The sequence below is a fragment of the Macadamia integrifolia genome, chromosome 11, assembly GCF_013358625.1.
Source record: "Macadamia integrifolia cultivar HAES 741 chromosome 11, SCU_Mint_v3, whole genome shotgun sequence".
Lineage (NCBI taxonomy): Eukaryota > Viridiplantae > Streptophyta > Magnoliopsida > Proteales > Proteaceae > Macadamia > Macadamia integrifolia.
Genome location: NC_056567.1, coordinates 28,922,017 through 28,944,290, shown reverse-complemented (window position 1 = coordinate 28,944,290; position 22,274 = coordinate 28,922,017). Strand labels below are relative to the sequence as shown.

Sequence of the window (22,274 nt, the reverse complement as noted above, 5' to 3'; positions counted from 1 at the left end):
AAAAAAAAAAAAGATACTCATACTCAAATCAATACCAATTTGGTCGGTTCGGTTTGAACCGACAGCTTTTATACCCTAAACCATAATCGAGCTGAACCGACATGAATACTCATATACTCGAACCGAATTGATTTGGTTTGGTTTGATTAATTCGGCTCGGTTTTGGATTCGGTATTCAGTTTTGATTACAAATTGACACCGTTAGATTTATGTATCGGTATATATCAATATCGATCTAATCGGATTGGCATGTATCAGTCACTTTTCTTCTTGCTTTTTGAAAAAAAAATACATTTTTTTACTGGTTAAACCCTGAAACTATATGGATAATCGATTTGAATCGACCAGATATCAGTCTCTGCCAATACAAAAGCTTAAAACCATGCTAGCCAGTGTTATTATTATTTTTTGTTAATGGGAAAAAGTAAATCATCATTAATTAAATAGCTGATTACATCCACATTTGTTTTAGTCTTAAAATTCCTGGACTTTCTATGCATAATTAGGTAAGCAAGCTCCTTAAACAAAAACACCACTTTGACAGCGTGAGACAAAAAGTGAATCAAAACCAGTTTGATCGAGAAAATCTTTGAATGGATCAAATTGGTGGATGAAATGCTTAGATTGAATTATGCCTGACATTGAACCAGGGCTATTCATCCACATGATTCCCAAATTTTTACGCACTATAGTTCACCAATTGCGTTAAGCAGCAGTTATTCTAGCCTCATTTGAATCACCCATTATTCAATATTTCTATTTTCTAGTAGTAAAATAGTAAAAAAATCAATGAAACGTAATTCTTGTTGCATGATCCTCAAGTCTATTGAATAAAAACTCCCAAAACAATCATAAATTTTGAGTATTCTTTGCTGGATCGAAATCACAAATTTTGATACCATGAGATGGTATCGGCGATGGAATCAAGGGTGACCGATACTAATACGTATCAACCCGATTCTAAATCAAAACACATTTTTCATTTGACCAAAAAATAAACATATTTGTACCGTATTGAAGGATTTTTTTTCCCTGTGAAAAAAATAAAATAAAATCCGATAATGATTCAAAAAACCGTGGCGGGGCCTCTCTTCCACCTGCAGTTATAACTTATAAGCTATTGTGCCAATGTCGAAGTGCCGCCGCCGTCCGAAACAAAGGGTGGTATTTTAAAGAGTAAGGAGATTTTTGTAATTTAAGAGCATTAGAAACCCTAGATTTCTCTATCTATCTCTATAAATAAGACGGGGACGCCCAAATTTCATGACGGCGCTTTGTGCTCGCGAACTTGTTCTACGGAGCTCTTCCTTATGGTTTGGTACATTGGTTTATCGCTTTCTCCATTTGTGAGGCTTATAGGTTTTCCTTGGTTTCTACTTTTTCCTTGTCTCTTTAGGTTTTTTATTAAGCTCCTTCTACCGATTTGATCCCTTCTTCCTTGGCTTATTATTTTCCTTTTTTTGTTTTTTTGTTTTTTTTTTTGTTTTTTGTGGGTTTTAAGTATATAATCTTTATCTTCTCTGAACGGAATGGGGTTTTTCAATGATGTCAATAATTGATGACGAGTCTGATAATCCATTCATAACCATGATGTGATTTGAGGCATTTGTCTGAGAGAGATCCCTTTTCCTTTTATTTTTGGATAAAACCCTTTGCCTTCTCCATTTTTCTATTTTTCATTCCCCAGTGATGGATTTTATACATCTTGAATTTGAGTAGACTAATCCTGAAACTATTATCAGATCAATGAAGCGTTGGTGATAATTCAAATCCTCAAGAATCTTAGAGAAAGGGGAAAGTTTGTGGTTTCTGTATGGCAGTATAGTTTTCTTGTTTGGCTTCTGCGAGGTTGGGCTGGTATATTGACGCCCTGGAGCACTACCGTGCTCAACCTAACCCAGCCATTCCGATCCTCCTAATCTTTCCGGGTTGGGTTGGGTTGGGTGGGGCTGCTCCTGATTGACCGTCGCAATTCTTATTTATCATTTTTGAGTTAGGACATGGCAGTGATAGGGTCACCCCGAAGGTCTCAGCCCAGGCCTGATCGTATTTTGGCTTGAAAAGCTAAACCCTAACCCAATCTGTTTGCTCTAAAGCCTTAATCTTGGTCATATCTCCTTCAATGTGGGCTTTGGCTGGAGGATTTGAGATATAGATCTCAAATTTCAGAGTTTAATTCAATTGTCTCAAATTTCAGAGTTTAATAATTATTTCAAATTTCAGAGTTTAATTCAGTCAAAAATTAATTTTTTAACCCTTGACCATGAGGGGAAACAGACTTGATTTAGATGAAAAAGATATAGAAGTAAAATATAAAAAATGGAATACTTCGATTTTTCCTTGTTTCATGAATACTCTAAACAAATGGAAGCTACAGAATTTTTGCACTAGGGTCACTTATAGTCGGTCCAAGGAATTTAAACTCGAATTAGGGCCGAATTGGATATCTTCAGACTACTGATTTATTCAAGGATCTCGATATTGAAGAATCCCCATTTTAAAGAGTAGAGTTGGTACAGGAATAACTGCATTTGAAAGTTGGACAGGTTACAGGTCAGTGGATCCATTCCCTTTTAGGTGCACCGGTGTTGCCAAGCACCATTTCCCCCCTCACCCTACTCCCTACCCCTTGGCCCCAGCGGGCTCCCACCATCGTGATGGGTCTAATCTGGCAAGAACTCAGATTGCCTTCTCTGGCATTCGGACTTGAACGAAGCCCCTGAGCATGGTTGTCCACATATAAGCATCTCGTGAATCGATGTAATTGAACATATGAAGTGCATAATCGATGTTCCGCCCTGATACGATAGAAGTTACTTTTTCTCTGGGATTGGAGTATAATTCTTATATATAATTGGTAATTATAAAACCCTATTAAGAAAAGAAAAAAAACAACTGAACCCTAAATAAATTGAGAAAAAGAAGCTTAAAAGCGCTCTTGTGCCCAAATATATAAGAGTCAAGATGACCATCCACATCTTATGAAAAATCAAAATTTGACCTTTATTGATGCTTTCGTAAATTCTTCCATTAGCTGTTTTTCAGGAAACCTCACTCATAAATTACAAATCATTTTTGATTCCATATTTATCAAATTGTTTTAAATTTTGATAAAAAAATTTAAATTAATAATTTTTATTAAATAGGTAAAAATAAAAAATAAAAATGATAACAAAGAATGCATTTGTTATGTTAAATAGCCTCGTGGTTTCAGTTCTAATTGGTTTTCTTATTGGGCTTTTGGTCTTGTACCCGTTCTAAAATCTTTCTGTCCTATTTAATAATCACTTAATAAACCAGCCCATTTAGTAACGGAGCGAGACGGTACGATTCTGAACCCAAATTGTTACCGGTAGGATTGGGGAAATTAAGAGATGATGGTTGTTTCACCAGCCACGTTAGCGATCTGTGTGAACCTCTTACCGTTAAATATGAATGCTCCGATTGCTAGCAATTCTCGCGATCCCAGCCGTCAATACTCCTCGACCGTCCAGGTAATTAAAAGAAGTGGGTTCACCACCCACGTCAGCGATCTGTGCGAACTCCTTACTGTTAAATATGGATGCTCCGATTGTAAGCCATTCTCGCGATCTCAGCCGTCGATGTTCCTACCGTTAGTCTCTTCACATTTAAATCAAGAAAATTTATCACGTCACCCCCCACCCCCTGGAGAATGCCACAATGATAATTATCCCTCTGTTTCACCGAATTATTCTCAAGCCACTAACCGTCAATCAATGTTAAGTGTGAAGTTAAAATGACCATTATACCTTTACCATTAAAAAACCATTTGTGTGTTATTTTATTCTGATTCTTATTTTGTGAAAGTAGAGCAATAGTTGCAGAGAGGAAGAAGCAATCATAAACCCCCAATGTGTATGAGCCCTAAGCCCTATTGACCAACCTACAAGATGAAAGAATAATGGTGTTACGGTGAATGTTATCAAGCTACGGTTCCTCCAATGAGATGGCGCCGGCCCTGCCGCTGTGTTCAACGAAGTCCTGGGGGTTCCGAATGTGATGGCTCCCTGATTTGGACGGTTGAGATCGATTCTGGATCTCTATATCTGAGGGTCCCTGTGCGTTGCCCCTGTTAACGTAAAGCCTGGATCTCGCCCAAATACGATATTTGGGCTTTTGGCACAAATCTTTTGTCCCCAGGAACTGTTGGGTTTTGAGTCCGAGTGGGCCCATGGGCGAGAGACCAAGTCTCCTTTTCTGGTTCATTTTTCTTTGGAGTAAAGATTTTTGGGACTCATAGTTTAGGATCTTTGGTGTCGCCCCACGTTTGGGCCCACAGGTCCGGCTCGAGTCTGATCTTTTTTAGATACTAATCAGGATTCATAATTTTGGGAGGGCCAGTCCGATATTGGGACGACTTCTCCCATTTTTTTTTTCCACAGTAAAATTATATAAAAAAATTGAATTCTATTTCCGAGACCAAAAATATTTTAAAATTTTAATTCTATTTCCGAAACTAAAATTATTTAAAAATTTGAATTCTATTACCCATCTTAATTTAGCTTAGGTGTGTACTGTTTAGATAGCCGAATTTGTGTTGGCATTCTTAGATGTTGATTAATGTAGGCTAATGTATTCAGATTTTCAGTGGATGTTAATTTAATGTAATTATAGTCAATATCTACCAAAAAGAAATATAATCAAAGTTGATACACTTTAGCATAGTCTACTTATATTTTAGTTTATACACAAAATAGCATTAATTCCACAGTAAGATATGATTATAATATATAGCAACGTTCACATGTTAGTACATAAAGTGTACTTGTTATATATTGTTAGCTATTGATTAGGGTAATCAATATAGTTTCATTCATGCAAAATTATTCACTCGTGTGTGTGTGTAACATTTCTTGAATATATATATATATATATATTTAATTTAGTAAAAACAGTAGTCATTCCATACATGTTTTATAGTTCTTGTAATGGTATAAATAATTTTTTTCTTTGTGCATTTTTGGTAAAATTTGAATTTCTCACTTTTAACTTGGGGTTAATTTTTTGGAACAGGTATATACCATGCTTAAATCTGCTCCTTGTTTTGGATTTGGGCGGTGTTGGAAAGCAAGATTAGAAGAAAAGGATAACACAAATAATGACACTACTCATGAAGAAAAGTAATCTATCAGCAAAAATTTGGTTTCATGGTGTACATAAATTATGTAACTGACATAAAATTTTCTCTTGACAAAGAAAGAGAAAATATATGGAGAAAATTGCGGTTATTAAGTGCTGATTATATGATGAAAAGAAATACCACATTTGAGATTCCTTATTGGCATGAAACTGGCGAGGGCAATGGATAAGGGTTTGATGAGTGCTTTTGGTATAATATTGAAGTCATTAGGATTGGACTTGTTGAGATTGTTTGAAGAGAGGAGGTTGCCGAAGATATTCAATGCAATGATGGAATCAGCAAATAGGATTGTGGAGGGTGTTTGCGGTTGGAAAGAAATTAGCATACAAGTGGATATTATTGTCTTTTTCATGGTATATTAACCCTCAAGGGAAGGAGTTGATATTTTTTAATGTACAAAAAATAGGAGTGATATTGAGATAAAGTACAGGAAACATTGCGGCATAAATCAATTATACATTAGTTTTGTCTTGGGAACCGAGAGAACGCCTATTTTATGAACAATTTCTTATGGGGCTAGAAGGGTTCCATTCATAATACCCCATCCCATTCAGTGGTGTTATTTAACCATTTGATATGTAATCAGTTCTACCAAACACATAATTCATCTTGTAAATGTTTTTCTTATTTCCATTTTTATGTTTGATTAACTCTGACACCATAGTTATCCCTCTCCACTATGTTTATCATCTATAAGTTTTTGGACTAAGTTTTCCTCCAATTGTGAAAAAAAGAAATCATTCTCCAATCCAACAGTGGCACGAATTAAATATGTGACTAAAATACCTTCCAAATGGCACAAATATCATGCAAAATGGAAAATTTTTGACCATTCAAAATTAAGCTCTAAGAAAAAAAACCCAAATAAAAACCCCAAGGGATGTTGGTCCATTGGTGGGTAAAACGCCCCAGCATGCGTATTATCTGGATATGTATCCCATTGGCACCACCCTTGTTCTTGGGGACCTCTCCCTCTTCGGAGTGGAAAGGGGCCATTTCCACTCCAAAGGATGTGAAGAGAGGCAAAAAAAAAAAACCAATCGTCATCTCAGAAACCAAACTGCTCAAGTGTTGTAGGGAACAAGCAAATCATAGCAATTCTTCTCAGATGCTGCAAAATCATATACCCTACAATTGATTAGATTGCACACTCAATTTTTTCACATCAACATCATCACGAAATCACTCCATCCTTTTGGTATTCACGATTAACAGAGTAACAAACCACAATTGACCCTATCTCCAAAAGCCCGTAGCAAGGGGGAAAAAAAAATCCTTGGGTTAGCCATGTCAAGTTTTACATCCAATTCAATCATATGAGCGACCATGTATTCAACTCGGAACACCTTTGTTCAAGATTTTCTAGAAGCTTTTATGAAGCAGGGAGCAATGGAACATGCAGCAGAGCTGGAACTTGCCCGATAGATTTTTTTTTTTTTTTTTTTTTTTTTTTTCAACTTGCATCCCAGAAAAAGGGATAAATTTTGATCCAATTACTAGTAAACTGATCAACGAGTAGTCATAACATCATTTAAAACTTACCTTCATTTTCCAGCCCTGGTATGGGCACAGGCAAGGTAGCAAACCTTTCACCTATTTAACAAATGCACGAGTCTATGCCAAAGTCGAGCCCAGGCCCCAGGCTGCCCAGCATCTGCATCAACTTTTTCATAAGTTTTGGCCAGTTTCCAACTGTTTGGGCAAAGTTGTTAGAATTTGTGAAACCCAATACACTGGAAAGGCAAATTCCAAATGACACTGCTAGAAAAATAGCTTCAGAATACAAGATCAGAAGTAAATAACAAGCATTATGTGCTTAAAAGAATACCAAATTTTCCTCATCCCATAATGGAATGAGTAGAATGAAGTCAAACCAGCTAGCGGCAGCAATCAGTTCGCAATAAAAAAATATAAACTATGCTAAGCATATGAAAGGATTTCAACCTTACCTACCTGACAACATCCATGATTACTTCCCTCAGCCAACTCTATTCACTATAAATATACACTAAGGTTTGGTGCTGTAAATAAATTTTCATTCCTCAGATAAGTTAGAGGTAAGAGGCTTCAAGGCACGATTTGATCCCCGGTCTGAGGAATGCAATCAGCACGCAAAATGTCTCCTGCATAATGTGAGACACATGGTTCAGCCCAAGACGGAAGTCTCAAAACTAGCTTCATTGCAAAAGCAGAGATGGTTTAATTTTTTCTTAAAACATAAATTACTAAAAGTAAAAGGTAGTCGCTTGAACTTAGATATGATCACCTCAAATTGAGTTGCTGCCCTTGTACTGCACCAGGCTGTGTATGTCCCCATCAGCTCACGTGGTTAAGGTTCAATTTGATTTGCTGAACTCATTCTTCTTCAGTTTCTGGATTTCAACTGGTATAAACATAACAACCAAGACGTATCAAACAGGAAGTGTGAATTCCTCTTAATCTCTATTTTTTTTCCTCTTTTCTTTCTTCACACCCTTGGGAAAAAGTTCTCGAGGCTCCAAAAGAACCTCACGATGCATTTGCACCCAAAGCTCCTCAAATTGATCATGAAACTTCTCCTGAAACCAGTCCCGAATCTCCGAATGCAATTTTTCGGGATTCTCATTCCAGATCTTTCTCAACATGGCACAACTATCAATTGACCTTGAACCAGTCATTAGTTCGTTTATGAGGTTCCCCACCCGTCTTTGACCTGCTGCCTCAGACTTCAAAATGGTAACTGCAGGGGCTGCCATGAATTTCTGTGCAGATCTTAAGCAAGGCAGTACTTGGCCTTCAAGTAAAGCATAAGCAAATACGGACACTCTATGCACATCATCACTGACTGGCAAACTATGCAATGGTAGCTGCCATAAATGGGGACCAAAGGTTGGACTCACCCAGCAAAACACTTGGTCACTTGTGGGTTCATAAAATGGTTTTGGGTCTGAAAGTGGAGCTGAGAAACTACAATGAGACCCAGCATATTTAACAAGCCAATCTGGTTTTACACTTGTCACTCCATGCATATATGGACGTTTTGCGTTCAGAAGCTCACTATAGACCAGAAACTCAGGAGTCGTTCGAGAAACAGAAGACCAACGATGGAGGAACACAGTTTCTTTAACCATACAGGCTTGATATCGACCCGCATTAACTTTTCTTTCTCCATCTGATGACACTGAAACTACTCTCATGCGCTTGGCAACCCTATCTGCCCAGCCAGCACAGATAGCTTGTCCTAAGAGCTCCTCCTCATTTAGTAATAGGGGATGCCTGTTGGACGAAATCCTCCAAGCCTGTTCTACATCATCAACAGTCCCTTGAGTCCACAAGAAATCCTCGTGTACATCAACAGAGCTTTGATGAAATACCAATTGGAGTAGCTGCTTTCTTAGCTTGGACATCTCCTCCATGGTTTTCAGGTGTAATGCATTATCTTTACAGAACTCTGTTGGGTTCCCTGCAAGTTCAAATGATTGCAAAGCATAAGCTATTGTCAGAGCATCACTACTAGGGTTGCAGAATTTTGCACGGGCCAATTTAGCCATTTCTTTTAGTTTCTTCTGCTTGAGTTTATCTTGTTTGTCCAGAATCTTTGGGGTATCAACGGTATCGGTTTTCTCATCTCTACCCAAGTCAGCTGAATTATTGTGGCTTCCCTCAAACTGCATAATAAAAGGATTCGACAAACTCAAAGCTGCGGCTGCAGCAACTGTGTAAGCAAAAACAAGATTTGCCCTTGGATAACTCTGGACTTTCTTCATAATTTGAATAACTGTAAGAAGCATCCGAGAGTGGCGAGGACTCATGGGATACTTTGCCATGGCCCTTCCAAGGGGTGTAAGTCTTCCTTGACCATCAAGTGCCTCAAGAACCTTCAAGCAACGCTCAGCTTCCACCAAGGCATTGGCCTCAGGAGGAGTTGGAAATGGGAAATTTGCAACCTGGACAATAAAACATGAAAGCAAGGGTGAAGAGAAAGCCAATCTGCGAAATTTAATAAAGATGAAATTACTGTTAACTCAATATTGTGATAAAAACTACATGGAAAATAATTCTTCAAGATTAATAGAAAAGTTATGCTTCAGCGGATAATGCGCAGATTGCAAACCACATATATTGCCACCATATGGCTCAGACAAGAACTATGGTACAACCAAAGTAAGAGATGTGACAGGTGCACCTAGATCTCCCACCCAAAAGTATAATAACTGGATCAGCTTAAACAACCCATCAATGATGAATTATTTTGACAGTCTGACTAGGTCGATCTTGACTTGGGAGATCTGCACCCACCCTCCCATGGATTTTTGCATGGATGTTTAAAATCTTCAGCATATTTCCACTCAAGATGCATAATATATGTAGCCTTTGCAAGACCAATTCAGAGAAACGTCAAGTCTTAGAATATAAATTAAACCCACCTTATCAATACCCATGGATTTCATGAGAAGGACAACACCATCAACAGGTATTTTGGATATTTCAGGGCTGGAAAAGTCAGAAAATATGTTAGTAAAAACTGCAGAAGAATAGAGACGGTAACAGTGGCCAGGCCCAGTTCTGCCGGCTCTTCCTGCACGTTGGGCAGCAGATGCCTTGCTTATCCATTGTATCTCATATGTTTCCATACCATTGGAGGAATTGTAGTTCTTGACCTTCTCCCTTCCAGTGTCAACCACATACTTTATACCTGCAATAGTTAAGGAGGTTTCAGCCACATTGGTAGCTACCACTACAAGCCGCTCCCCTTCAGGAACCTTTTCAAATACCCGAAGCTGTGCCGCTGCAGGTAGCATGGCATAAAGAGGCAGAACACACATTGCACTGGCACAAGGACCATCTGCCAAATCACGTTTTTTCTTAGAAATGGAAGAAGATTGGTTCAAACATCCTTCTGAGCCAGGGGTGATGGGAGAATCCAGTTTCCCCTCAGAAGTTGGATTAAGCACATTATTGCTGGCCAAAGCCTTAAAAGCAGCCCTCAGTGAGGCAAAGCTTCCAGGTTCTCCAAGAACATCAAAATGCTTACCATCTTTCTCAGTATTTTCATATTTCAGTGAACCCTCAACATCACTACCAACTTCCAACTCACTCTCTGTTCCTGAATCATCATCAGAGTCAAACTCATCCTCATCAAGAACATCATAATCCTCATCGAATGAACTAAATCTGTCAGTTCGCTGGTGGTCTGATGACCCATGCACCTCAAATGCTTCATTGATGTCTTTCATATCAATTCCCCGATCAATGGAATCTACATCCAAGACAGCGGAGGCTTCACTCTCCTTCTGGTTGGAAAATTTCTCAGTCAGCTCCCTTGAAGTTTTTCGTAGTTTGCGGCACAAATATTCCACTTCCCTCTGCCCAGTGACAAAAACGAGTATTCCACCAGGTGGAAGCCTCTTGTGAATGGACAAGACCTTTTTATAAGCCTGGCCTATGTAGTCCACGATCTCGGTTCTTTTTGAAAAGTGAATAGTAACAGGAAATTGTCTGGTTGGAACTTCTATAACAGGTGGATTTTCAGTAAATAACCTCCTTTCTGAAACAAAGTCCTCAACTCGCAAGGTTGCACTCATAAGCACAAGTTTTAACTGAGATACTAAATTCTCAGGACTGATTTTTGCTCCAGAAAGAATCTTCTCTTGCTGCTCTTTGTATAACCTCTGTCATGGAAACATAATTAATCAGTCAGTACAAACATAAGCTTTAAGCCTTTAACTCTGCATTGCTACTAGTTATAGTAGAGGATTTAATATCTTACCTGGCGGATTTGTATAATACGGGAAAGCATTCCAATAAGTATATCAGTATTCAGGCTTCTCTCATGAGCCTCATCCAGAACAATAACAGAATACTTCCTAAGTAAGAAATCACTCTGCAACAGAAGAATATAATGAATATAATGATGTGATGATGTAAGCGGGCAGTATAATCACTAGTGCATTTAATTTATGCCAGTTCATCAATCAGAAAAATAAGACATGCTTTTAACTGAAGACGCATATAGGACCATAGGTTAATCTGAACACATTACAGAGGTTTCAATAGGTTCAGACCCTCTAGGCTATGCACATACAGGTGAAATATTAACAATATTTCAGTACCTAACAACATAGAATCATAAGCAACTCAATCAAACAGATCAATAACCCTCCCCCCGGCGGTAAAAAAACAAAAACACACACACAGATAGCAGAGAGAGGTAGAAGAAGAAGATAATAACTATTTCATTGACCCAGCTGTTTCTGACAAGCCCCATTTCACCCTCCATTTTCTCCACGTTGGTACTTATGATCATCCAAGGAACTTGACATATGAAATATATTCTTAGCAGACCTCCAAGAGAATCCTTAACAGATCACTTTATTGGATTTTATTTTTCTGTGATTACCAATATCAACCCCTATGTAACTGACAGACTCAAACTAATATTTTAGGAAAACCATTGTCTAGAAAGCCACTTGCATTCAGGGTTTAAAGAATTTATTGCCACAAAAACCTGCCTTTATTGCCACAAAAACCTGCCTACCGAAGAAAGCCCAGAAAACAATCTTAGGAATGACATATGCATATCCCTTGAGATGCTAATCTAATGCACAACAGTAAAAAGCCAGGGAACAACAGTTTTTCTCCATCAACTCCATTCCAGAATTCTTTGTTGCTCCAAGGTGATATTTGATGCTTTCGCTGCAACTGGAAAAACAGCTTCCAAAACAATAACCTTTTTGCTCAAGTGGAATCTAAATTTCATACTCACCAAGCATTCTTTGTTCCTACGCACAAGGCACTTGTTCCCCATCTTAATACCCAAAAATAAAGGATTAAAATCAAGAATGACATAATCAACAATCAATTCTGTTTTCTGACTCGAGCAAGCTCAAAAATTGCTCTATCAAGCCCAAAAATGACTGTGATGGAATAGGAAATCAGAATCATGAGAAACAGAAACTTCCCAACTCGGATCTCGACTTCAAATTCTTGTACCTGAATTTTCGGAAAACCCCACCCCCAGAATTTCAATCAATTGTCAGGACCGTTAACATCACTTGAACCGATCTTACGACTCCCACATAAGTTCAAGAAGAAAAATAATATATCTGAGCAGAAAATATAAATGGAAGGTGAACAATATCATCTCTTCCACATCCATAAGAAAGCTTAAGTTCACTAAATAAAAATGGAAAAAAGGAACGATACATGTTCTCAAAATGAAAGTTAAATGAACAAGTAATGGTGAAAAACCTGCACTTCTCGAAGCAAAATTCCATCTGTCATAAACTTGATGGAGCAATGGTCCCCGATTCTCTTGTCATGTCTAACTTGAAACCCAACCTCCTTCCCTAAACGGAGACCAAGCTCAAATGCCACTCGCTTGGCCGTGGCAAGGACTGCAACACGGCGTGGTTGCGTGACACCGATTATTCCACTTCTGGAGTCAGACTTGTTCAAACCAAAGCCAGCTTCATAAAGGAACTGCACAGTATCAATGAAAAAGCTGAACTTAGGAACACAACTAAAGCTGTCTTTTTTTTTCTTATTAAATATAAAATAGAAATTTAGCCAAGAATTCTAGTTAGTAAAATATGAAAAGCATCCAATCCAAGCGCACCTGAGGAACTTGAGTAGTTTTACCACACCCGGTTTCTCCACAAATAATAAGTGCAGAGTTTTCATTTATAGCCTCCATTATCTCCTGCTCCATCATCACTATTGGAAGATCCTTCCTTTTGCTTTCAACTTCATTTGGTCTTGATACATGCACAACAGTTGGGGTGCTAATAGGTCTCTGGGTAGCAGAATCTACAAGACCACTAGAAGCATGTGAATCTGATTTTGGACCATTCATCTCTCCACCCTGGTTCACATCAAACAACCCAGTTCACATCTTTCAATAACAACTAAGCATCGCAAGCATCAAATCCCATGCATGAAAGTAACATTCATTCACTAAAAGTTTGATGAACATTACAGGTACCAGCAGCAGTTTGGTGCTTTTTATCTCGTCACAATTGCATGGTGGTAGCAAAGAACTCTTCCCATCGTCCTGAATGCCTCTGCCACCATCCTCATCAGTGAATCCCTTAGCAGGTATGGCAGTATGTGGGCTGCCATAAGTTGGATCTTGACAAGCATCCAAAGAACTACAAATATTATTAAGATCTTCACTGTCCGGCATCTCTGGGCACTGCAAATCATCCTTACTAAGCTCCTGATTTTGATGGTTTTCACCAAAATCAGATTTGCTTTGATGGGAAGTCTTGCCATCATTCCTTTTCTTGAAGGGTCGCTCATCCTGGGCAACTTCTAACCCCGCCTTAGAAAACTTTACAGCCCTTCTACGTTTCTCCTTCATAGTTTCAACCTAAATGTTCATTGAGTAATATAAGGTTCAAACCCCTCTAAATATGAAGAAATAAAATGTTAGGGAAAAAGTCTCCATAATGCCAGGACAAAAAATTTAAGGTAACAACCTCTTCACAAAGCGGGGGTAAGGCTGCGTACATATGACCCTCCCCAAACCCCACAATGGTGGGAGCCTCGTGCACTGGGTATGCCGTTTATGCCAAGACCAAAAATCCTTATAAAAACACCACCTTGTTCTACCATGTGGAAGGGTGATGTGCCGATTCTGATAGTTAGATATCTAGGTAGTGGTGTGGCTTGGGTCTAAATCAAATGCCAGAACCAAATTCGATCATATGCTTCATATATAGGCATACTCTCCCATCTATGTCCATGCACCCTCTTGGCAGTCCTGATACTTTCAAATCTCAATAATGACACAGAGATATGTCACAATGATCTGAAACTTCATACATGGTTAAATGTTGAGGACAACACACTCTCCCAAATTTTAACCATAAGCAAATTGCCATGTGGCAGATAGTCATTGAAGGAGTGGTGGAGAGAAAATCAGAACCAGGCGTGGCAAGTGGTTCTCTAAATGTTATTTGATGGCACAAACCTGACCAATACTCCCTGAAGACTGCAGAAGTGAATATGCATCCTCTTGGATCTTGTACTTACTGAAAAGGCAAATTGCTCACAATTATTAATCAGTCATTCTGAACATATCTCTTCGTAAAAAGCATGCAAATCCAACTAATGATTTAAAAAAAATAAACAAAATAAATAAATTTCATACTTCAAAATCCTCATGCTGGTAGACAACAAGGCTGCTTTCTCTTTCTCCTCCTGTACATAAAGGATATAATTCAGTCGAAAATCTACTGGGTATAGTTGCCTAATAGAGCAGACAGAGAGAAGCATACCTCCAATTTCTTCAGCTTTCTTTTCTGTGATTTGCTCATTGTTGATTTTTTCTTCACATTTAGCTTTTTGCAACCAATACAAGGAAATCCAAACATGGAGAAGCATATAAAGTAACAATATCTACTAAAGCATTACAAATTTACAATAACATTATAGTTTAGCTAGAGATGTTTACCTGACTTGTCCCATTTGTTTTCTTCTTTTTCTTTTCCAGCAAGATGACTGCATTGCTATCATCACCTTTGGAACTACAAAATATAACCCAGAGAGAGAGATAAGAATGTCTGCTTGGTTAAAAATATTTCAATCCCCCTAAAAAAGCATAGTCAATCTCTTCTGGAATTCATGTAGCCCATGCATCTAAAACCTTCCAAACATGGAATGACCCAAAGCTAAGGTATAAGCAACCCAATCTTACAAGGATTGCTTCAAAGGGAAATCAATCATGTGGCTGAAGGTGCTGATGCAATGTAAATAAAAAAAATCCATCATATCTGCAGGTGACCTTTTTCGTTCCATCAATAAAATAAGGTAATTTTTGAAACCAAATGACTCATTTGCAGGTGATGTTTTTCATTCCATCAAAAGATTAATTTGCTGAAACCAAAGCACAAATTTTCTTATGATCAAACGGTGAATGACCAATTGTTTTACCTCCAAGATTCTTGAAACCATTCTTCATGTTCTAACAATTTCTGGTCCACATCCAAAGATGGTTCCAAGTTGTTATGAGACGACCGCATCCTCTCGTCTCTAACTCAACTCTGCATTGGCACTCAAGTAATAATAAGTAGGATCATAATGCACAGTGGAGCAGGCCAACAAATTTTCTGCTAGGGGCAAACTGACAGCAATATTTGGATAAACAACTTATACAAATAATGCATCAAAACCAGGTAGTGTATCATCATTACACCTCAAAGAAACATGTTCATTATCATGCAAGAGCCTAGTCACCAACATAACTAGGAAAATCCATTTTTTCAAATCTTATAATGCTAGACACCTTTTATATTCATGCTCCATGCACATCTACACCAATCAGTTTGGAAACATTCTTACATAAACATCTTGTTACCAACCATGAACTTGTAACTTACCATTAATTTCATCTACATCAGCTTATTCTAAAGTTTACCATCATGATATGAATTGACCATTAGCAAAATCAGTGTAGTCTCCACATACTGTTAAATGGTGGAACCTGGTGCTCTTGTTACAAATGGGATCCGTGACAGACAGGTTTAGACATGCGCCGGTGTTACACAAAGATGGTCAAACTTCAAAGTAGGTTTATGTGGGTCTTTAAGGGGGGTATAGAACTTCTTGAAAATATACAGTTGATGATGGCACTGCCCTTTAAGTTCAAAGGGCTTCTCACATTCTTCATTCCTCCAGTTTCACCTTGAAAGAGTCTTCATATTCTTAATATGATTAGTTCTAAGTCAGAAACCAAATAAACAAGCTAGTAAAGCTACTTTTTTTGTTGTCCTAGAATGGTGTGAACACCCCTTCGCTTCTATGCCTGGAATCCCAAAGACAACACGTAATGAAGACGTGCCAGCATATGCAGTTCAATAGGGTTAGCATATAAGATACATATCCACCGAGAATTACCACTGTTGCACTTATAAACATAATCCCCATATAACTTAATGCACACCATGTTTGTTGGTGTTACAGTAATCCAACCGGACTGACTTAAAAGATATCCAGATAGTAAGCGTGCCAGTTATAGCATTCATAGTTCCTCTGTTTCTCCAATATATAATTTTGTGCCAAAATTTAAAGGATGCGATTCAGTTTTGTTTCTATGATTAGAATCACAAAGTGTAGATTTTGCTAAAATTGATTAATGCGGACAGAAAAGCAAGGCGTTACTTAACCTTCACTGAATTTCCTCAGATTCATCCAAGAAAAAAAAAAAAAAATCGACCAACCCGAAATTGAAATTGAAAGGCAGAGAGGAAAGAAACCAAAATAGATGAAAGTATTGATTCAATAGAGAAGCAAAACCAATCTAGGGGAGAGAGAGGAGCATAACTGACCTTTGGATTTCAGCAGTGAATATTTGCTCCTCTTTCTCTTCTTGTTTTTTTCGTTTTACTCGCAGGACACAGAACGTGCTTGCTAACTATCTTGCCTCTGGTTCATCCAGATTTCGGCTTTCTCGTATGTGGTGGTTTCGAGCTCCTCCTTTCACTGTTAATCCCTCTCTCGTTGCTTCAACGCGTTTTACCTTGAATGCGTCTTCTCAATGAACGTCCTTTTGTCCAAATCCTTCGTTTACATTCGTTGGCTCGTTGCGGCAAGAGCTGGGAGAACTGAAAGCTTCAAGACTTCAACTCTTCAAGGTTGTATGTAACTGTGTAATGGTAGTCTCTTAACCCTTTAAAAGAGAGAAACTAAATCCCACATCGACAAGTTGAGCAGCGTAAGGGCTCTTGAGGGTCCTATAAGTAAGAAGGGACGGTATTTGTTTGAGGTCAACTCGTCCTGTTGGGGGTGTAAGGCGACTCGTCAATGATCGTTAAGAGACGGCGAGTCGTGCCGACACTAACCAAAGCGAACACACCTTTGGAGGCGAGCGAGTTCCATCTTACTTTCGGTGGACCTTGCCCGTCAATTTTTGGAAGCTCCTCCTCACCGTTGGGGTGGGGGCTTATGTTACCATTTAATATCTATTAGCCAAAGGTCGAATCGGTTGATTTGGCTGGAGAAGATAATCGTGAATTCGTAGCAGCTGCGACTTATGCTCAGTGGGTGCCGGGTCAAGTGTTTCATGAGTTTCATATCTACCTTTTGGCTTGTAGCCTTAAATGTTTTTTGCTGCAACCTGTCCTCGCGGCCATGTTGATTACAACTACTATTGGGATTGTCTCAAATCACCCCAATAGATTTTTTTTCCTGGTTATAATTGGTTTGGTTCAGTACACACGTGAAAATAGAAACCAAAAAAGAACCTATTTTTAAACCAACATTGAATCGAAACCGATTTTGATCCAATTTCTATTGATTTGGGCCTTATTTTAGGTGTTTAGTCTGACTTTTTACATTTTCATTAAATATTTGTTAGGGCTTATTTGGTTATTTATTCAATTGGAAAATAGATAATTCGGTTCAGTTAGATGGTCACGATCATAAAATTGTTACCGAACCAAATCAAGAAAATATTCCAGATTTTTTACAACTAATAACACTTTTATCACACCTTTGCTCTATTCAAATCGCAGAGCTGAAGCAGAGTCACAGAAGAAGATAAAAGCTAGTTAACTTATTAAGCGCATGACTAGGAGAGCTATGGGGCTTCAATCAAACCTCGCTTCTGGTTTATGGAAGCCCAGAAGTAGAAACCTGATAAGCTTAGCTAAATATTTGTTAAGCTCCACTATTTTGTAGCTTCACATAATCAAATACCAAAAGCGCAATACCGTTCCTCCCATCATGTTGTAAAGGACATCATGATACACCAAGGACTTCTTTGGCCTGGTTTTAGCCTAACCTTCATTGTTATGTTAAATAATTTGAATGTTCAGAAATAATGAAACAAGTTCTTTTCTGAGACTAAATATTTCCATCTCTGTATACCATTCTCTCCTTTCAATCAGTTTTTCTTCCGTTACATGGTGGCGGCCGCTCCATTATTAACCGGATCAACTGCAAGAATCACTCACATGCACCCCAAGAAAATTTCAGGCAAAACTCCAGCCAGTCAAAATTCCATGAATATCATACGTTTACATCTCAACCAACTGAATCCACCCAAAGTCTTGATATGTGGATGCAAAAATGGAACTTCAGAAAAATTGACTCCAAAGCCTGGGAAGTAATTATTAAGAACTCCAAAATATTTCCAGGCTCAATCCATGGGGCTGATAATCTTCTCAGGTACAACGAGCTGACTGAATTCTTCACTTGTGAGCACTCCAAGGTTCATTGCAGCTTCCTGAAAAAGTGGAATTTTGTAAGATTGAGTTCTATAGAAAGTCAAGGAACAAAGGTCCCACCAAGCAATGAACTATTTAAGGTTGGCAAACATATAAGTTCTGGATTTTCAACACCACAGCATCAAGGTGCCAAACATGAATGTTATGGCAATCCTGATAGGGCCAGCAAGTTGAAACAAATGGAACCACCGAACCCCAAAAACATTGTAAGCTTTGGCACCTCAATACTGAGATCAGTTTATATTTCCTGCTCAGCGTAGGATTAGCGTTCCTTATACTAAAATTTCAGATCACTTCCCTAGAAAAGTTTCCCTATTTCGGCAGTCTTGACACTGGTCTTCTCTCCTTGAGTTAATTTTGTTCTTCTCATTTCTAAAGATGGGAATTGATATTCTGTAGTTAGTTACTTCAAATATTCTTTTACCTTTGGAGCCTACAGATTCAAATCTGATACAACCAACCAAATCCTTCCTAAAATATTTCACTAATATACACCACAGCAAATGCTTTTCAAATCGGATAATTTGCGTGAGAAATAGATGTTTTGGAAATATAGTTGAACTTAATGCCTTCTATTAAAGGACAAGAATCATCACCTTTAGTGTGGTCACCTCCTTGTGTGCCTTCTTGGCCACTGCTGCAGCATTGTTGTAACCAATTTTCTGAAAAAATAAGGACAAGTTAGTGTAAAGAGGAGGGGGGGGGGGGGGGGAGGGGGAGGGGGAAGGGGAGGCTGAATGGAATCTTTGCAATAGCTCAGGCTGGGAGTGGAGAGGGAGGAAGAAAACTTACAGGATTCAAGCACGTAACAAGCATCAGTGACTGCAAGGGCCACGCAAATTACCACATTGTGGTAAAATATCTGATCAGTTACCTTCCGACTTTCACATATGAGACAATTTCACATATAACTACTGTGTAATAGATTTACCTCATGTAGTAATTTCGAAATCCTTTCACAATTGGCTTGAATTCCCCTTACACAATTCTTTTCAAAAGAATTCGATGCATCCCCGAGCAACCTCAGTGACTGAAGAATTGAATTAGTAAATGAGTGATACAGTGTTGAATGGCACAAGAAGAACAGGTCAACAAGTTGTTACATTTCAGCGGTCGCACACCGGGGGGGGGGGGGGGGCTAGAAGAATGGTTTGTCTGATTATCTTCACTGCAGTACACATGTTGCAGCATTTAAAAACCAAGAATCCTTTTTTTTGTAAATATTTTAGCTGAGAAATAGCCTAGATGGGTCCGTGAAATCAGTCTCACTCAGTAGCATAGGCAATCATGAGAAGGTTGATAGGGAGAAAGCATGAACATGATATATCACATAACTAGTGCCTCCCAAAAAAGGCCAAAATTATACATGAATGTTTATAAAGTGCAGTCCTCTCTAAATATAGCTGGTAGAAATAGAAATAATATAACAGTACATACACGTAGAAGGCCACTAGCAATCAGTGGCTTGAACACATTCAGTTCAAAGTGACCATTTGATCCACCAACAGTAATTGCAAGATGGTTCCCCATAACCTGCAAAATGCTTGCCCATCAATTGTTTGAATTAACAAATAAAAATTCTTTTAGCAAATAAATTGACATTCCAAAAAAGAAATAAATAAATGATTGTCACGATTCAGCAATTCTAGGTAGTACCCAGTCACGCTACCTAGCTGACCAAATCAACACATCCTGTAACCAGGTGATAGGCAGCCTGTTTTACATTTCTCTCTTGAAAAAATTAATAAATGAAAGAAGATAAGTATCCATATTTCCCTCCTTTTCTCATTCTAAATGTCTTTCTCAACACCTAATCCAGAAATAAGTACACTGAACACCTCTAAGGCCATAAGGGGAGGCATATGTCACATTAGGACGGTTCAGTTAAATTATGGTTTATCCACAATGTCAAATTGTCTAACATGAACAACACATAAGAAGAACATACATACCTGAGCACAGACCATTGTGAGAGCTTCACACTGAGTGGGATTAATGTTACCCTGGAAGCAGAGTAGCAGACAAAGATCATTTTAGTCATAAAAGAAAAACAAAAGACAATATCTACCGCAACTGTATATGAATTTAAATAAGAGAACTAGAAAAGTGAGGTGTAAGTAAAACACAGTGACTTACAAAACAATGTCAGATAAAAAAATATCCTTTTGCATGATAGAATTCAGATGAGTACCTTCCCAACAGTCGTATATCATTTCCAATCTTCATAAGAGAAGCAGATATTGTATTCAGGGCTCCACTAGTTTCAACAAAAGCATCATGTGCTGCCTAGAAAAATAGTTTGGGCATGGAAACAAAGTTATCGTGAAGGATACAGAACATGCAATGAGAAATCAATCAATAAACTAATATTTTTTACTTGTTGCTACCAAAAACAAAAAGAAAAGAATAGGATTCTTTCAACTTTCAGAAATTAACCAGAGCTTCAAACTTGTTTTCAGCTGTGACAAATGGTAGGTTAGTTTCCTCAGCTACTGCCGCAGCAATCTTTTCATCAAATCTGAAATGAAATGGAGAAGTTAGAAACCACAGGATTATATGCAAAATGTTATTGAAACGATACCTTGAAAGGAAAGCACATGACCATTGCATTACAAATTATTGTTAAAACTTAGATCCTATGAGAGGAGGCAGTCTCCCCCTCTAATGCCAATAGTTCATCAGTCTACCAACAGGTTACTCAAATCCCCGATCTCACTGTTTAGCCAAATCTTGGTCCTGAAACAGTTTGCTAGTAAAGTCTTTCAAAGGATCTGTATGGTAGCTGTACTTCTAACTGTAAAGGGCTCAAGGCTTCCCATATTCATATATTCTTATTAAAGTTCATGTCCCATGGAAGGAAGCAAGAAGCAGTTGTAGTATTATACACAGTATAATTTGGGGTTTGTTGTAATAATGGGTAATGGGTATTCTAAAGTTCTACCAAACAGGTCCTTGAGTCCATTAGGGTTATGGTCTATGGTCTTGTAATATTCTCTAGAATATTCTTGTAATATTCCCTAGAATATTCCTCTCTCTATTATGATTTATAAATAAAGAGGGCTAGTCTCTGTGAGACATAAGCTCAATTCCCCAGTTCAACAGGTTTTTACCAAGAAACTTCTTCAAGCTAGGACCCTTGCTGGCTGCTGCTGCATCTTGCTATATGCTGGTACAACTTAAGAATAGTCAACCAGTACTGTTAGACAATTGGTGAAAAGGTCAACCAGTTTAGCCAAGGTTTTGCTCAGGAAATGACAAGGGAATCAACCAAGCCCCCATATAATAAGACACAAGCTCGGATCAAGTATTACGTGTAGTTCTAGGGTCACAACCCCCTCAACCTCAGTAAGAAAGTCGGGAGCCCAGTTACGGCTAAACATAGGTAAAGGTTGCTTACAATCCGAAGTCTGTGGTGATGAATTGCAGAGAGAGGAACTAAGACAGAGTGTAAAATCTAGAGGAACTAAAATTTAGACCTTATCATTCTCACAGGTCAGACCTAAAGTAAGACTTCTATGTATGCAAACTTACTTCCCCACAGACATTGTTTCTCAATTGCACTAGAGTCGAGCACCATCCAATATTCACAGGTTGGAAAAAAACCATCACATTATCCAGACAGCACTTATTAACACCACATATCTCTAGTTTTCAACAACTTAAATAACCTTACATAAAATATAATCTATTGTATCTTGCACCCACACACTAACACAACTATGAGATATATTTCAAAATGTAATCAGGTTTCCTGCACCCTTTAATGTCCCCATCATAATGGTCAAATTTTTTTTTAAAATTTTTAATGTACTAAAATACCCTTTCAAGGACAAGTAACAACTAACAAGTAATCAATGATTGGTTACATGTTATTATAGAAGATTTTTTTTTTTTTTTTTTTTTTT

The 22,274-nt window shown here is 38.1% G+C and overlaps 1 protein-coding gene, 1 non-coding gene and 1 pseudogene across 5 annotated transcripts; 1 reads left to right on the top strand and 2 right to left on the bottom strand.

The window, feature by feature from the left end:
* The first annotated feature begins 1,537 nt into the window (after positions 1–1,537).
* On the top strand, positions 1,538–1,619 carry LOC122094609. The gene has a single exon (XR_006144922.1). It is a non-coding gene; the product is annotated as a small nucleolar RNA SNOR75 (small nucleolar RNA).
* Positions 1,620–6,956: 5,337 nt separating this feature from the next.
* On the bottom strand, positions 6,957–17,064 carry LOC122094371 (ATP-dependent RNA helicase DEAH13). Of its 4 annotated transcripts, none has more exons than XM_042665144.1 (13): positions 16,471–17,064; positions 15,077–15,186; positions 14,598–14,670; positions 14,422–14,484; positions 14,295–14,344; positions 14,115–14,175; positions 13,119–13,511; positions 12,759–13,004; positions 12,392–12,622; positions 10,911–11,024; positions 9,568–10,812; positions 7,428–9,087; positions 6,957–7,284 (listed from the first exon to the last, which is right to left on the bottom strand). In XM_042665144.1, exons 2-12 carry the CDS (start codon positions 15,163–15,165, stop codon positions 7,597–7,599), a joined length of 4,056 nt encoding a protein of 1,351 aa, XP_042521078.1. In that variant the 5' UTR covers positions 15,166–15,186; positions 16,471–17,064; the 3' UTR covers positions 6,957–7,284; positions 7,428–7,596. The 4 variants fall into 4 exon arrangements, with proteins under 4 accessions (XP_042521078.1, XP_042521079.1, XP_042521080.1 ...); XM_042665145.1 differs by having other exon boundaries at positions 13,125–13,511; XM_042665146.1 differs by having other exon boundaries at positions 13,149–13,511.
* Positions 17,065–17,794: 730 nt separating this feature from the next.
* The window catches only part of LOC122093054, an 18,185-nt pseudogene continuing 13,705 nt past the window's right edge, over positions 17,795–22,274 (bottom strand).

Excerpts from the sequence above, each read along its gene's own strand:
- LOC122094371 (XM_042665144.1), bottom strand. The coding sequence starts at position 15,165 with ATGCGGTCGTCTCATAACAACTTGGAACCATCTTTGGATGTGGACCAG. Across the intron at positions 14,671-15,076 it reads TGGTTTCAAGAATCTTGGAG|TTCCAAAGGTGATGATAGCA; the intron begins GTAAAACAATTG and ends TATATTTTGTAG. Across the intron at positions 10,813-10,910 it reads GTATTATACAAATCCGCCAG|AGGTTATACAAAGAGCAGCA; the intron begins GTAAGATATTAA and ends TTTCCATGACAG.